Source organism: Triturus cristatus, chromosome 5_1 (genome assembly GCF_964204655.1).
Source record: "Triturus cristatus chromosome 5_1, aTriCri1.1, whole genome shotgun sequence".
Lineage (NCBI taxonomy): Eukaryota > Metazoa > Chordata > Amphibia > Caudata > Salamandridae > Triturus > Triturus cristatus.
In genome coordinates this window covers 768,809,251-768,823,604 of record NC_140587.1, presented here as the reverse complement: position 1 = coordinate 768,823,604, position 14,354 = coordinate 768,809,251, and the positions used below count along the sequence as shown (strand labels likewise).

Genomic DNA, 14,354 nt, shown 5'->3' with positions numbered 1-14,354 from the left:
ACTAGACCTGATAACGATTTTAGCAGCTTACACAGCAACCCCACACATTTTCCTACTCCCTGCTGACGAGAGGCAACTACCTCGAAACACGTGTCCAGGGATGGCACACGCCACGCATACTTACATTCACACTCGAGCATAGGTGTATCCGCCGACGCTGACCTTCAGGGACCACTTTCATTGGGGGAACACGACTGGTAGGTGTAGCAGTGTGCGACCAATCTGGTTTAACTTTATATTCAGGCTCCCTTGAGCCGGTGGAGTCGACGGACTCATGGTTACGCACCTGCGCGCTACGAGAGGTACTAGACCTGATAACGATTTTAGCAGCTTACACAGCAACCCCACACATTTTCCTACTCCCTGCTGACGAGAGGCAACTACCTCGAAACACGTGTCCAGGGATGGCACACGCCACGCATACTTACATTCACACTCGAGCATAGGTGTATCCGCCGACGCTGACCTTCAGGGACCACTTTCATTGGGGGAACACGACTGGTAGGTGTAGCAGTGTGCGACCAATCTGGTTTAACTTTATATTCAGGCTCCCTTGAGCCGGTGGAGTCGACGGACTCATGGTTACGCACCTGCGCGCTACGAGAGGTACTAGACCTGATAACGATTTTAGCAGCTTACACAGCAACCCCACACATTTTCCTACTCCCTGCTGACGAGAGGCAACTACCTCGAAACACGTGTCCAGGGATGGCACACGCCACGCATACTTACATTCACACTCGAGCATAGGTGTATCCGCCGACGCTGACCTTCAGGGACCACTTTCATTGGGGGAACACGACTGGTAGGTGTAGCAGTGTGCGACCAATCTGGTTTAACAACTTATGTGTGTATTGTCATATCAATAAGTAGTACTTACCAGTCTCCACTGCACCAGGGACTCACTCCATCAGCTAACCGTCGCTAGGACAACTCCAACAAAATGTGGAAATCTAACTAGGCTCGGCACAAACCTGAGAGAGACGGATTATTGTTAGCCAGCGGAGGAGTCCGCTGTGTCACTGAAGGTGCACCACTAACGCAATGGGAAACAGTCTGTTGAAATGTACGGCGGTTCAGCAAGCCCACATTTAAATACGATGGACGGGATATTGTCAACTTGGCAGAGTACTAGTCTCCATCGCAGAGGGACGAGGGGATTCCCACCAAGAACTTAATCAGGCCCTGAGTCTTATATAATCAGTAATTATTGCTCTGTTTTACTGGCTCACAGTACTGCATCCAAATTCCTAAACCTACAGTTATATACGTTGTCAGTAACCTAGAACATGACTCTTATTTCGATTCACAAGGAAATCATGGAAACAGATCTAACCCTTTTGTTTGTTACTTTTGCATGCCCATAGTGTCACAAAGAAAAGATGCGATGATACATTTTCAAAAGTTTATTGAAAAGCTCTAATCTTTGTAAATAAAACATGAACTGCGATTGTCAGAAAGATGAGACACAATGTAATAAGCATTATTAGAATGGTGAAAAAAAGCAAACAATTCAACCATATTAATTGTTCATAATGCTACTAAAGTTACTCCTATCTATCACTAAATTGCCTATGCTAAAGAGAGCATGTTGTGAGTACCCATCGGCCAGGCCTATTGGAATGACCTAACCCCATACTTTAGTACTGTATGTCAGGAAGCGACCTCTGTGCATTAACAAATGCACCTGTCTGAGTGTATAGACCTGCACACTTTTATTGCATGGTTATCTTCCTTCTTAGGATGAAGGTCAGGGACTGCTGGAAAGCATCTCAGTTATAGCTCACAGCAGCGTTCCATGATGACTCCAGCAGGAGGTGGACCTCTCACCGACTTTAGCATGGACACTGTTTAGATAATAAAAAAGCAAGCTTATCACACTGTGTCAAGGGTGCAGACTAGCATCTTACTTTGTCTTGTAATAAATAGTTGTCTTCAACTAACAAAATATTAAAACTAGGCATCATGTTCTCAGTTGTGCGACCCTGGAACTAAATGTGCAGACTAAAATAAATGCAGGCATGGGCCATTCTCGCAATAAGAAAACATGTGCAAACACCACTAGACAATAATGCTAAATTAGGACAAAAAACTACAATAAAGACTACATTTAATCACATAACAATAGGTCACTGTGATTGACATGTCGATATGGCCCATCTGTGCTCAGCAAAGTGGTGGGGGCTGCCATCCTGTTGGCTCAGCTGTGTCTAATCCTGCTGTCACATCTCTCTAGGCCACTGGTAAAACATTGCAATGCTTAAAAGGGAGCAAACAGGATGCTAGGGGCAACTATTGTGTGTCCCCTGTCTGGCTGCAGCAGTTCGCTTCTTTTTTCCTACCAGACTTTTATCTCCTGGTTTTTATGACTACAGAGCCTGCTTAAAACGATTTTACTATTTGATGTGGGTGGACACTAATGATTACCATAGTGTACTCACCTACTCTCCCACAACCCTTAGAGCTCAGGTTTAGTGTGGCTAAAGGCCCTTGCCATCTTAAACTGCCCTGGTGCAAGGCATTTTGCAACTGTTCTCAGTGAGGTAAACAGGAAAAACTGAAAAAGTGGGTAGGGTTGGCTCAGCTATCTTATACCCTGTTGAATAGAGAGTATCTAGGAGTCACCCCCACCCTCTAGCTGGTTCCAAGCATAAATGTGGCATCTCCAGGAACCCTCCAGGTCACTTTCTGGACAAGTGTAAGAACAGAAGAGAATTGGACCTTCTTTCTTGACCTGAGAGTAGCCCTGAAGGACTGGACCTGATCCCTTTTGTACCCAGGAGAAAGATGTGGACTCCAGGGGTCACTTGGCAGAATTCCTTTGTGGCTGCAAGGACACAATGAGCTCAAAGAGGCCATTTTCTAAAAGTAGCCAGCTGACCAGTGACAACTGGACCAGGCCTGGAATTTATTGTTGGCTTCTACCTGACACCTTGAAAATTCCTAAGTGCCTTAGAAGTGTCCTCATGTGGTTATTTGGGCACTAGACAAAAAAAGTGTGAACACTTTGAAATCATTTTCCTCTGCAGTTTCAGGGAGACCTGCAGGAATAAATATCCAACTGGCAGTTGCCTGGCGTCGGATTGAATTTCAGCTTCAAGAAAAAACGACAAATTCCCATTTTGAGTTAGCGCCTAGGAAATGTTCAGCACAAAATCTCCAAGCCTCCAGCCCTCCAGCTTGACAAACCTGCTTCAAGGATCTGGTTCCACAGTGCTGGCTACAATCTCAGAGAGGGCTCGGTCACAAAGGACTTTTCTTCTCAAAAAGTGACAAGCTTTCTACTTTGGCACTTAGCTTTGTTTTCAAATTTGTTGAAATCTAGAGTGGACCAATCCACTTGGTGTATCTGACCATGGCACCATTTCAGTTGGCCTCGAAATAGAACCCAGGCCCCGGTCTACCGCTTCCATAGACTATCATTGGCAATTTGTGCTTTTTAGAGCTATTTCCCTTCTTTAAACCTCCATTTCTCTGGTTCCCTGTATTGGATTATTGTCATTTGGGTCTTATTTTGCTCATAAAATGTATCTTGTTGCAAGTTAGGTAGAATTTAATTGTGCTTTGTTTGACTTTTTCTACCGTGTACTGCTTAAATTCATTGCGCATTGCCCTTGACTTAAGAAATTACTGCTTTGTGTCACATTGCCAAGGATATTTTAGTTAATTTGTAAGACCTTTAGCAGGTGGCGTGCTTATCCTTTGAGGTGGACAGTTGTCCACCCCAAATAGTAACACCGTTTCCTACAGGTGACATTATTGGGGTGACTTATTCGTTAAGATCCTGTGCCTCAATATTAATCAAGAAAACTGTGGCTGTCACTGGCAATAATGAGATGTTGCTACCTTTTTTGGGTGGGGGACTTTAAATGCATTCTCATCACTTTGCTTGACACTAGGTTCAGCCTCAAAGACGCTGCTTGGTTTAATGACCTGAATTTCATCTTCCGGAGGTTTGACAGATTATATACGAGAAGCCACAGGGATTCTTTCCACATGCCTCATATTGAAGGATAGACTACTTATTGACAGAAAGAGATGATTTTCATCACTTCTTGAATTCTGGATTTCTCGACTGAAATTACTGTATTATGTTTATTGTTTGATAATAAAATCATTACACTGGTGATAAAAAGAGTGATCAGCTATTTGCACGATACATTTATATTTTAATAATACAATGATAAAAATTCCATTGAAAAATACTCTACAGTGAGAACATGATCGTAGGCAGATGCTGGGTCACAGAAGTAGATCATTGTGGTACTTAAAAGACCAAGTAGCCTGGCTATTCAAAGGTCCAACGATAAAATGGTTTAAGAAGAGTCTCAAAAAAGCTAAAATGTTCCATGAAATACTACAGCAGTTTAATCAAGGCGATCAGAATGGCTCTAAAGTGATGACGAAGTAAGAATAGCCAGACCTCCAGTGCGAGAATTCGACTGACAGCCACAGCTACTACTTTTATGAGCGTTCAGTTGTGACTGAAGGCGGCAAATGCCTCAATTTGCCTTGATTGAATTAAAGGCTGGGGGAAGCTTGAGCAGACGATAAGCCAGATGGAGGAAAGTTGTGAAGTTGATGTTTAACTCCATATTCTCAGGATTCAAAGCGGTGATAATGCCCTGCCTGCAGGTCTGGACGCCCAGTTTGTTCCACTCAGGCCTCAAATTTGTTCTGCGCAGGGCCAACAGAGCGGGGCAAATTCATACAATGTGCTCAAGAGATTCGTCTGATTTGCCACAGCACCTGCACACAAGATCGTCTGAGAAGCGCCTCCAGGAAGGTAGATGTTTCAAGACAAGTCGCTCGCCCAGCCTGAGGGCCAAAAATCTTTGTTTCAGATGTAGGAAGCATAAACAAGCCATCTTTGGCAGGGGAGGGGCCAGCTGGTAAGAATGAAAAATTTCTTAGCTATCGTAATGGAAAGTTTCAATTCTATTAAGGACTCTGAGGCGAGGATTATGCCTAAACAAACATACATTTCCCATGAAACCTTGGGAACATGTAGTAAAGCAAATTGCCCTGTTAGGAACAGTTTGAGGCCTCCAATCAGGGCTATCCAACTCCAACATAGTCTGTCCTCACTGGCTCTTCATCCTCTAACATCCCGTGTGCCGTGGATCCTTTTCAAGAGTCCTGTTTATTTGTAGCAGCACCTAGGAGGACAAAGGAACATTGTCACTTAACTAATGTAATTCGTCAAGCCTGTAAACCAAACAGTGAGACAGAGTATTCCATACAGTAAAAAAAAAAATATTCTTTATCTCAGCTGTGTAGAATCAAACTGTACTACTTACTCCGATACGGGGTGGGTCCCTTTCATTGAAAAACCCTAGGGTGGGATAATCCTCGCCTCAGAGTTCTTAATAGAATTAAAAGTTTTCGTTACAATAGATAGGACATTTTTCATTCTATGTCAGGACTGGAGGCGAGGATTATGCTAGTTCAAAGCTTGCTCACCACGAGGCATAACAACATGGCCAGCTTGGCCGACAGCTCCTTCCGTGATAGAAATCTGTTAGGTTGCCAAGATAGGAACAGTTTGAGGACATGGTTCACATCCCAGAGGGCCGAATAACGGGGTTCTGGGGGTAGAGACAGTCTGATGCCCCGGAGTAGCTTACACACAAGAGGATGTTCTCCTACTGCCCCATTGTTAAGCGGCACATGGCCTGCCGAAATGGCTGACCGAAAAGTGTTTTTCGATCTGTATGCTAGGCCACATGAGGCCAGATGGGCCAAACAATTCAAGATGTAGATTACATCGGCGTCAAAGGGATTGCGACCCCGTTGCACACACCAGAGGGACTATCTGCCCCAAGTGGACCTGTAACGTTTGACCATGCTGTCCGCCCAAGTCCTGGCCATGAGCTCTTTAGCTTTCCTCGAACGGCCCGGGACCTCCCATCGTCTCCTGTGATCCTCCTTGCCATAGGCCACAACGAGTTCCCTTGAATCGGAGGATGTAGAGTCTGATCGGGGCTCCCAAAGAGAGCCGGAGAGTGGGGGAGTAGGATTGGAGAATCCCAAGAAAGTTCCAGAAGAACTGGAAGCCAAACTTGCGACCTCCAAAACGGGGTGACTAATACCACTTCCGCTCGCTGTCTCCTGATCTGGGCAGTCGTCCTCGTGATCATTGCAAAAGGGGGAAAGGCGTACCCTTTACTTGACTCCAGTCCTGGAGGAAGGCATCCGTGGCCACTGCCAGTGGATCCGGCCTCCAGCTGTAAAACCTAGGGAGCTGGTGGTCGAGTCTCGAGGCAAATAGGTCCATTGAAAAAGGACCCCAGTGGTCGTTCAACTTCCGAAACACACCTGGGTCCAGCTTCCAGAGGCTGGAATCTCTGAAGTTGCGGGATTGAAAGTCCACCACCAGGTTCTCCTGTCCAGGGAGGTATTCTGCCGTGACCAAGAGCTGATGGTCCAGGCAGTACTGCCAAAAGTCGGCCGCCAGGTCTGAGAGGTCCTTGAACCTTGTGCCCCCTAAGTGGTTGATGTAGTGAACCGCGGATATGTTGTCCATTTTTAGAAGGACAAACGATTGGATGGAATCCCTTGTCCAACAGCGGACCGCAAAGGAGCCTGCCAAGAGTTCCATACAATTGATATGTATTCTCCGTTCTTCTGGAGACCACAATCCCGTTGTAGAAAAATCGACGCACCTGGCTCTCCAGCCTACCACGCTGGCGTCGGATTCTATCACTAGGTCTGGTGCTGACCCAAAAAGCGCCCGGCTTCCATGTGCTGTACCCACCACTGAATTTCTTCCTGCTCCTCCTCGGACAGAACCACCTTGTGGGAATACGGGCACCCTCTGCTTTAGGTACACCGCTTTGAGGCGTTGCAGGGCTCGATAGTGGAGGGGCCCCGGGAAGATGGCCTGGATGGAGGCTGAAAGAAGGCCCACAATCCGGGCTACATCTCTGAGCAACACTTGTTGTCTGGATAAGGATCCTCTCAGTTTGTGTCGAATCTTTGAGATCTTTCTGGCTGGAAGACTTGAGAGTGGAGGATGTGGAGTCTACTACGAAGCCAGGAAACATAAGCGACTGACAGGGAGTGAGGATGGATTTCGCCTCGTTGATTACAAAGCCCAGGCTCTGGAGAATGTCTACCGCCATCTGGAGATGACGAAGAAGCTGATTAGGACATGCATCCATAAGGAGCAGGTCGTCCAAATAGACTAACATCCACTACTGGTTTGAGGACCATGGTGAAGCACCAAGGGGCCGATGACAGTCCGAAGGGGAGGGAAGCGAACTTGAATGTCTGATGTCACCAGATGAATTGGAGGTACCTCCGGTGGGGAGGGAAAACCGGGATCGCTGGGTAGGTGTCTTTTAGGTCCAGACACACCATCCAGTCCGAAGGACGTAAGACATTCCTGAGGAGATGGATCCCTTTCATCTTGAAGTGGAGATATACCAGCCCCTCGTTGAACTGGCTGAGGTTGATCACGAGTCGTTTGCCCCATCCGGTTTGTCCACCAAAAATATGTTGCTGAAAAATCCCCTGGGATGCAGGGTGGAGGGAACAATGGCTTCTTTCGCCAGAAGGGAAGAGACCTCCACATCTACTAAGGCAGACTCCTGTTGGGAGAACTGGATGGGCCGGAGCTTGCACTGTTGGACAGGATTGCTCATGTACTCCATGTGGAAACCTTGGACTGTTTGTAGCACCCATGCGTCCCATGTGATGGAAGGCCAGGTCTGTAAAAAATTCCCCAGCCTCACCAATATTTTTAACCGGGAAGAAGGAAGTACACTCACCGTATTGGACGCCGCTGCTCCTCGGTATCCTTTGCCTCTGCCTCGCCTGCCTCAAAAAGTGACACACTGGTGGCAAAAGGGGCTTATAAATAAGCCCCAGAATATTTACCAAGCCATGCAAGGCCACCTTGCATAGCCCTGTGGGGCTTGGTAAATCTGGTCTCTCAAGTCTCGCTACCTTGCATTACTTTCCCCACAGATACTGCCACTATAGAGTGGTGGTGAGGGAGGTGGGTCAGGGCAGCAGGAGCGTGGTCGAGGAGCGGGAGTGCTGGGGAGTTGAATAATATATTTCTTTAAAACATACATATTCCTGCGCCCACCTCGCGCATCGGTGCCGCTTCCGGCAGTCCCTGGGGCAACCGACTTCCCATCCAATCCAGAGGCTGCTCTCAGACTATGAGAGCAGCGCTTTGGATTTGCCTCAGCGGGCTGGTTTTACACTCTGCTCAAGCACAGGGAAGTCTGTACCTCTCTTTAACCTGACTGTAGAATTCAGCCGGGTTAGAGAAACCTAAGTGCGCATGTCTGTTTGGCCGGCCTGGGACGGCCGGCCAAGCCGACACACACTTAGAAGTGCACAACATTCCTCCTCCCTCTCCCATGACCCGGCCCTGCCCCTCCCTACACGTGCTGGCTCAGAGCCAGCAGTTGAAAATAAAACAATGGTAAAATATAGTTTTATTTTTCAGCCGCTGGCTCTGAGCCAGTGGGCCAACGCTCCTCCACCACTGCAGAGGAGCCGCCTCTGTTTGCCCCAGGGAGGCGTTCCATGGGTGGAGCATGTGTGTTCCTATGCAGCCACCCATGCATTTTGATGTATTCCCAGATTTATCAAGGCTGGTAAAGCTCTGAATGCGTCAAAATGCTACGCCTTCCCAGGGAAGGCGTAACAAGGAGAAATATTTCTATTTCTCCTAGTTGTTTTCTCCTTTTACGTGTGTTGCAGCCTGCAGCACACATAGAAAGAAGAAAACGCCGTGGAGGACTGTTTTTGTGCAGGAAGGTGTTTCTTCCTGCACAAAAACAATCCTGTCTGCAACACAGGTCTCCTTGCACCATGGTTCAAGGGTGCCTGCACTAGGCAGCAGTTTGTGCACATGCGCAGCCATAGAGCTGGAATAAGCCATCTCTTGTTAGATATGGGGCATTCCTGCCCTCTACCTTTCAAGCATTCAAGCATCACAGCAAGGTGTCTTGCTGCGTTACGTGAAATAATAAGTATTGCTCCGAAGTAGCACAAACAGTTTTACTGACAAAACTACATTGCACACAAATAATGTGTGGAAATTGGGTTTCAGTGAATTTTAACAATTTGTGTATCACCAAATAAAGGGGGATATTTGCATGAAAATGCTGGAGCTCTGTGTTATGCCTAAATTGGCAACGCCCCGCTCCGACATTTTCAAAACGCTGGGATGCGCTGTATTTACAAAAATACGGCACACCTCTGCGTTTCTGCTGGCGCTAAAAAAGCTGCCTAGTGCCTGCCCAGGCACCCTTGGATGCCTGCCCTACAGAGGCGATTGTTTAGGGACACCTTCCTGTACATACACAATAATGGCAATTTGCTCTTTCTATGTGTGCTGCAGAACGCAGCACACATAGAAAGAGCATTAAACGAGGAGAAATTCTAAGAACAGGTATTATCTGGCCTTAGTTTTAGGTGCTGCCCCTGCGTTGTGAATCTGGGGCAGCAACAAAAAGCAATAGGTGTTGTGGTGGAATGCCCCCTGTAACAGAGATTGCCCGCACCTTTGGCGCAGCAGGCTGTAGTGAAAATGGGCGTATATACAAGGTGGTGTTAAGCCACGTTAAGTGGCTTAGCACCACCTTATAAATATGGGTAATGCAGCCATTCCAACGGACTGTAGAAAGAAGTGATGCTCCAGTGGCGTTAGGGGCTTGCAAATATGTCCCAGAGTGTCTTGAATTGTTTTGATCCTATTAAAATCTTTGTTTCCATCACATTTCAGAATTACAAATTAATTTCCTTCATTTTTACTTTCCTAACTGCTGAGTGTGTACAGTTCATTTACAGTTATTTACATTTTCTTGTTAACAAAAAATGACATGCTACTGCCTTTCCTTTCACAGTCCACTTTACTCTTCTTTCTCTGACTGCAAAGTGAGAGGAGTTTGTAAACGCCAATCCCCAGGTTAAAAAATTAGCAACAGTGTGTCAAACATAGCCTGACATTTAACCCCAGCCTTTGAAGCGCAGCAAACGTGACAAGAATAAATTCAAAATTTACCTGCCATCTTCATTTGTTGCTTGGACTTTCGTGACACTCCAAAAATCTGTTTGTGATCCATAGTTTGGGAAACACTGATGTTATGAACCATCTTGGAGCATTGTATGTGACATTTCTTAGGCAACTTTAGCCCTTCTCTGCATGCAGTGCACAGGTCATACAACAGTGGAGGATTTGTTATCTGGTAACCAAATAATTTTGCCCTCTGATGTACCACTACCACCCATGTAGAATTGCAGGTATTGACCCCCACAGCATGTCACACAGACTGTGCCATTTTGCCTCCCAAAATGCCTCACCCCGAATCCTACGTTCTACTCACCATTCAGTGGTCAGCAGTACTGGAGCAAGAGTTTCTTTGTATATCAGAAATATTTATTTGCCTTTATCTCCCAGCTGTTGAAGACAGTTCCACTAGGAAATGCATTTCTGATCTAGCCGTGAAACAGACCAGAAGGGATTTTTTTTCTCCAGAATGCTGATGGATTGTGCATTAGTATGGAGAAAAGAGGTTCTGGAGCTTTTATTGTTTTAGTGTAACCTACTTTAAGAGGAAAGTTTTACAAGACAAAGTACGGCAAACATCAGTATGAGACGCCAAAGCGGGTCTCCGTATAAACCAGCCAGTGATTGACCGACCTGAGGTGTTTGATTGGCAGTGCGAAGGGGGAGGAGGGGCGTGGTGAATGAGTGGGACATATAAGCACACTACTATTTGCAAGCCTTCAAAAGCAGCCATTTTGAGCAGTATTTTATAGTCTCTTCACCAGGTAGTGGTAGTTGTTATTCGCTGAGTATATATCGTAAGAGAATGAACATTTATGCAAAAAAGTTCACGTTTTGTCTCTGGCTGGGAATGTTTAGCAAAATACAGAACGGTAATCTTTGAAATAGTTTTATAAGGATTTAGCAAATACATATAATTTAAAAGAGCTTTTCAGAAAGTAAAACATGTATTTCTGTAACATATTGATCTTTCAAAATAGTTGAATCATGGCCAGAAGAAAACCAAGATGTATGCGATACGAAGAGGGGTTCCACGTTTGTTACAGAGACGGTGGTACAAGCTGCAGAAGTGTGTGCTCCATTACTAGAGGCAAAGCCTCCGGATGACGTCTGTGCTACAGATCAAAAGCCATTTGTTAACCGTGAGATTTCGAACATTGGTGTGTGTGTGCCCGAAGTACCCATACAACGTCAGATGTCTTTCGATAAAGCAGATGTTTGTGAAGTAAAAGAGGAGGTCAAGTGTACAACTGGCCCAATAGTACCTGCACCTGATGATCCTTGGAAATGTGATGAGGATGATGTACCAGATGTACCAGCTCAGCAACCACCTCCAGCATCCCGTCCATCTTCCCGTCCACCCTCCCGTCCACCCTCCAGTCCACCCTCCCGTACACCCTCACGTCCACCCTCCCGTCCAGCCTCCAGTCCACCCTCCAATCCACCATCCCGTCCACCCTCCTGTCCATCCTCCCGCCCACCCTCTCAGCCAACTTCTCGTCCACCTTCTCGACCAGCATCAGCGGAGAAACATGTAGAGATAAAACTAGCAACACCTGATTCTTGTCCCGTAGTGCCAGAGCCAATAATAAAACCAGAAGAAATTAAAAAAGAACCCACTGATGCCTGTCCTGTAGAAGATAAACCTATTTCTAGGCCACAGACACCACCTGAGAAGCCAAGCCCAGTCTCTCCACCCCCAGAAGTAACACCTCGCCCTGTCACACCAGAAGTATGCATTTCAAAACCAGCGTCTCCGCCTGCATCCCGGCCCGCTTCACGACCCGCTTCACGACCTGCTTCCGTTCCTCCTTCCGTTCCTCCTTCCGTTCCTCCTTCCGTTCCTCCTTCCCAACCACCTTCCCGTCCCCCTACACCATCTGATGTGAGTAAGACTCCTGAAGTTACACGCCCCAAAAGCCCAGACATTGATGGGTGTGTTGTTCTAACCCCGCCTGTACCCGCACCTAGGTCAATTACACCACCAGCTTCATCTCAACCTCCTACTCCTACTCCTACTCCTACTACTCCTACACCTACTTCTCCTACTCCTACTCCTACTTCTCCTACTCCTACTCCTACTCCAACTGCAATTGCAGCTCCAGAGATATGTCCTGTGCCAACCCCGCGACGGCAGCCTTCGCCTAAAGCCAAAGAGGTCTGCCCAGTGCCTACTTACTACGAACCTCCTTGTGAACCAACTACTGCATACGTGCCTGCACAAGATAACACCATGGCCCGAATTGTTAGGGCCACGTCAGAAACATATGCTAATGTGGAACCCAAGCTGGTTCAACGTGTCCCTGAAATAGGTCAAGCCACCTGTACAACACCTCCTTACCAACCTCCTGGTAATTATATGATGGACCAGGGAGCTCCAATGTATATTGAGCAAATTCCTCAGGAAATTCTAATCCCAAGCCAAGCTGGTTCTAGGCCGCAAGATCGTTCGCCGCAAGGCTATGGAAGTACATATCCTTACCAGAGTATCCAGTCTGGTGCTATGCAGCAAGCATGCATTTCGGATATTCCCCAGCAAGGACTCATGCCAAACCAAGGTGAGAACATTTGATATTATAAATATTTGCGCACAATGTTTTTTTTGTTTATTGTCTTTATTGTTATTTTACATGAAAACACAAAAAAGAAGAAACCACATCAACAGTTCAACAGTGCAGCATGATCCCCAATGCATATATGCAATGTACAGGCCATGAGAAGCTCAGACTGGGCATTACTGAGAGGTGTCATACATCTGGTTATTTTCCCATCTATTGCATCTTTCATTGGCACAGACCAGGTCCCCCATATAGCAGACATATTTTGTTCCAAATTCTACTCTGGGAAGGAGGGGCGGGGGATGCACCTCCTCTTTCCTACTCACTGCTACCAACTGTGCGCATCCTCCTATGGGGACCCTGCATCCAAAGCAGGGGGCACCTTCAGGGGGTCTCCTTCCTCCTCCTCCTCCTCCGCTGTCACCAAATTCTCCACCATCTCTTCCCATCTCTGAGTCTCACTCTGCCTTCTTGTTAGTCCTCACTCTTTTCAGCCTTCGCTCTTTCAGCCTACACTCCTCTGCTACAGTCCATTCCTGTAGGTCAGTCAGCCACCTCTGCAATTGGGGGGGAGGGGTTCCGGGCTAATCCAGTGAATCAGCAAGCACCAGCCCCAGTAAAGCAAGTCTGTGACTCATCTTCCCATTTTTGGGATCGTCAGAAGGCTAAGGAGACACAGGCAAGCCATTCTCTATTGCAAGGCTCCAGTGACCCTCCCAGAGTTTCCGCACTGCCCCAGCCCAGTAGACCTCAAGTTTGTGGCATTCCCACGTTACGTAGAGAAAAGGAGCTTGGGTCGTACCTCATCTGGCACATCCGTCTTCGCAGTCAGGAAATATGCTATGCAAACGCTGCGGCGTGAAATAAGCACGGTGTAGATAATAGAACTGTGTGAGCTTACAATGCTCATTACTGGTGGTGTCTTTAGATGCTGTACCATATAAAGTAAACAGTGGGTTTTGCTGTTAATGCTTTCTTTTCACAGATCATGCGAACTTTCAAGAAGGATAGCTTTCCCTCAGATAGGAGAGGAGAAATGTTTGCTAGCCAGCCCTAATTTAAGGAAAACTCTGTCCAAGCTTTATGCAGGGTTTCATATGGCATCCTGCTATTTCGTATCGAATGAGATGGCAGTACATTTAGAAACCAATAAATGTGGCCGTTTGTAACACACAATGGACGGACCATTGTTGGCCCGATGCTCTCTTTCCCCTTCAGTATTGAGTGTTCATGCTCTTGGGCCTCTGGTCACAAAAGTAGATGACTCTATTTAAAAAGGCTTCTTTAAGGCTGCTGATGAACATGCTAAATTAATTTGGGGTACAACAGGTAGTGAGAAGAGTTAGGGTGAAATATTTGTGACTTTGGGGTGTGACAGGAAGGGAGAAGAGTGAGGGCAAAATATTTGTGAATTTGTATTTTGACTGGAAAGAAGTGTTAGACAAAATACTTGTGAACTTGGGGAGCAACAGGAAGGAAGAAGAATTAGGGCAACATTTGTGAATTTGGGGTGCGACAGGAAAGGATAGGGTGATATGTGAGTGGAGGGAAACGTCATGGATTGTATGGATGGTTTCAAAATTAAATGTTACTCTGTCTTTTTCATCCATCAGCCTGGTTCATCAGCATTTAGCGCTTTTTCTTTGAATAGTTGCTTCTGGCTTTAATAAGCTCAATAGGGTAGAAGGTCATTAGAGCTGGAAAGTAGGGTGTTGACCGACAACGGGCCATAGAATTCCTGTAAAATTCAATAAGTTGAGGTG

General features: G+C 46.5%; 1 protein-coding gene across 1 annotated transcript in view; it reads left to right on the top strand.

Moving 5' to 3' along the window:
- CABYR (calcium binding tyrosine phosphorylation regulated) overlaps positions 1 to 14,354 on the top strand; it is a 153,001-nt gene that overhangs the window by 48,951 nt on the left and 89,696 nt on the right. The window contains exon 4 of the mRNA XM_085605750.1: positions 11,014 to 12,591. Within this exon, the coding sequence (XP_085461876.1) occupies positions 11,014 to 12,591 (1,578 nt within the window). The remainder of the gene's footprint in view (positions 1 to 11,013; positions 12,592 to 14,354) is intronic.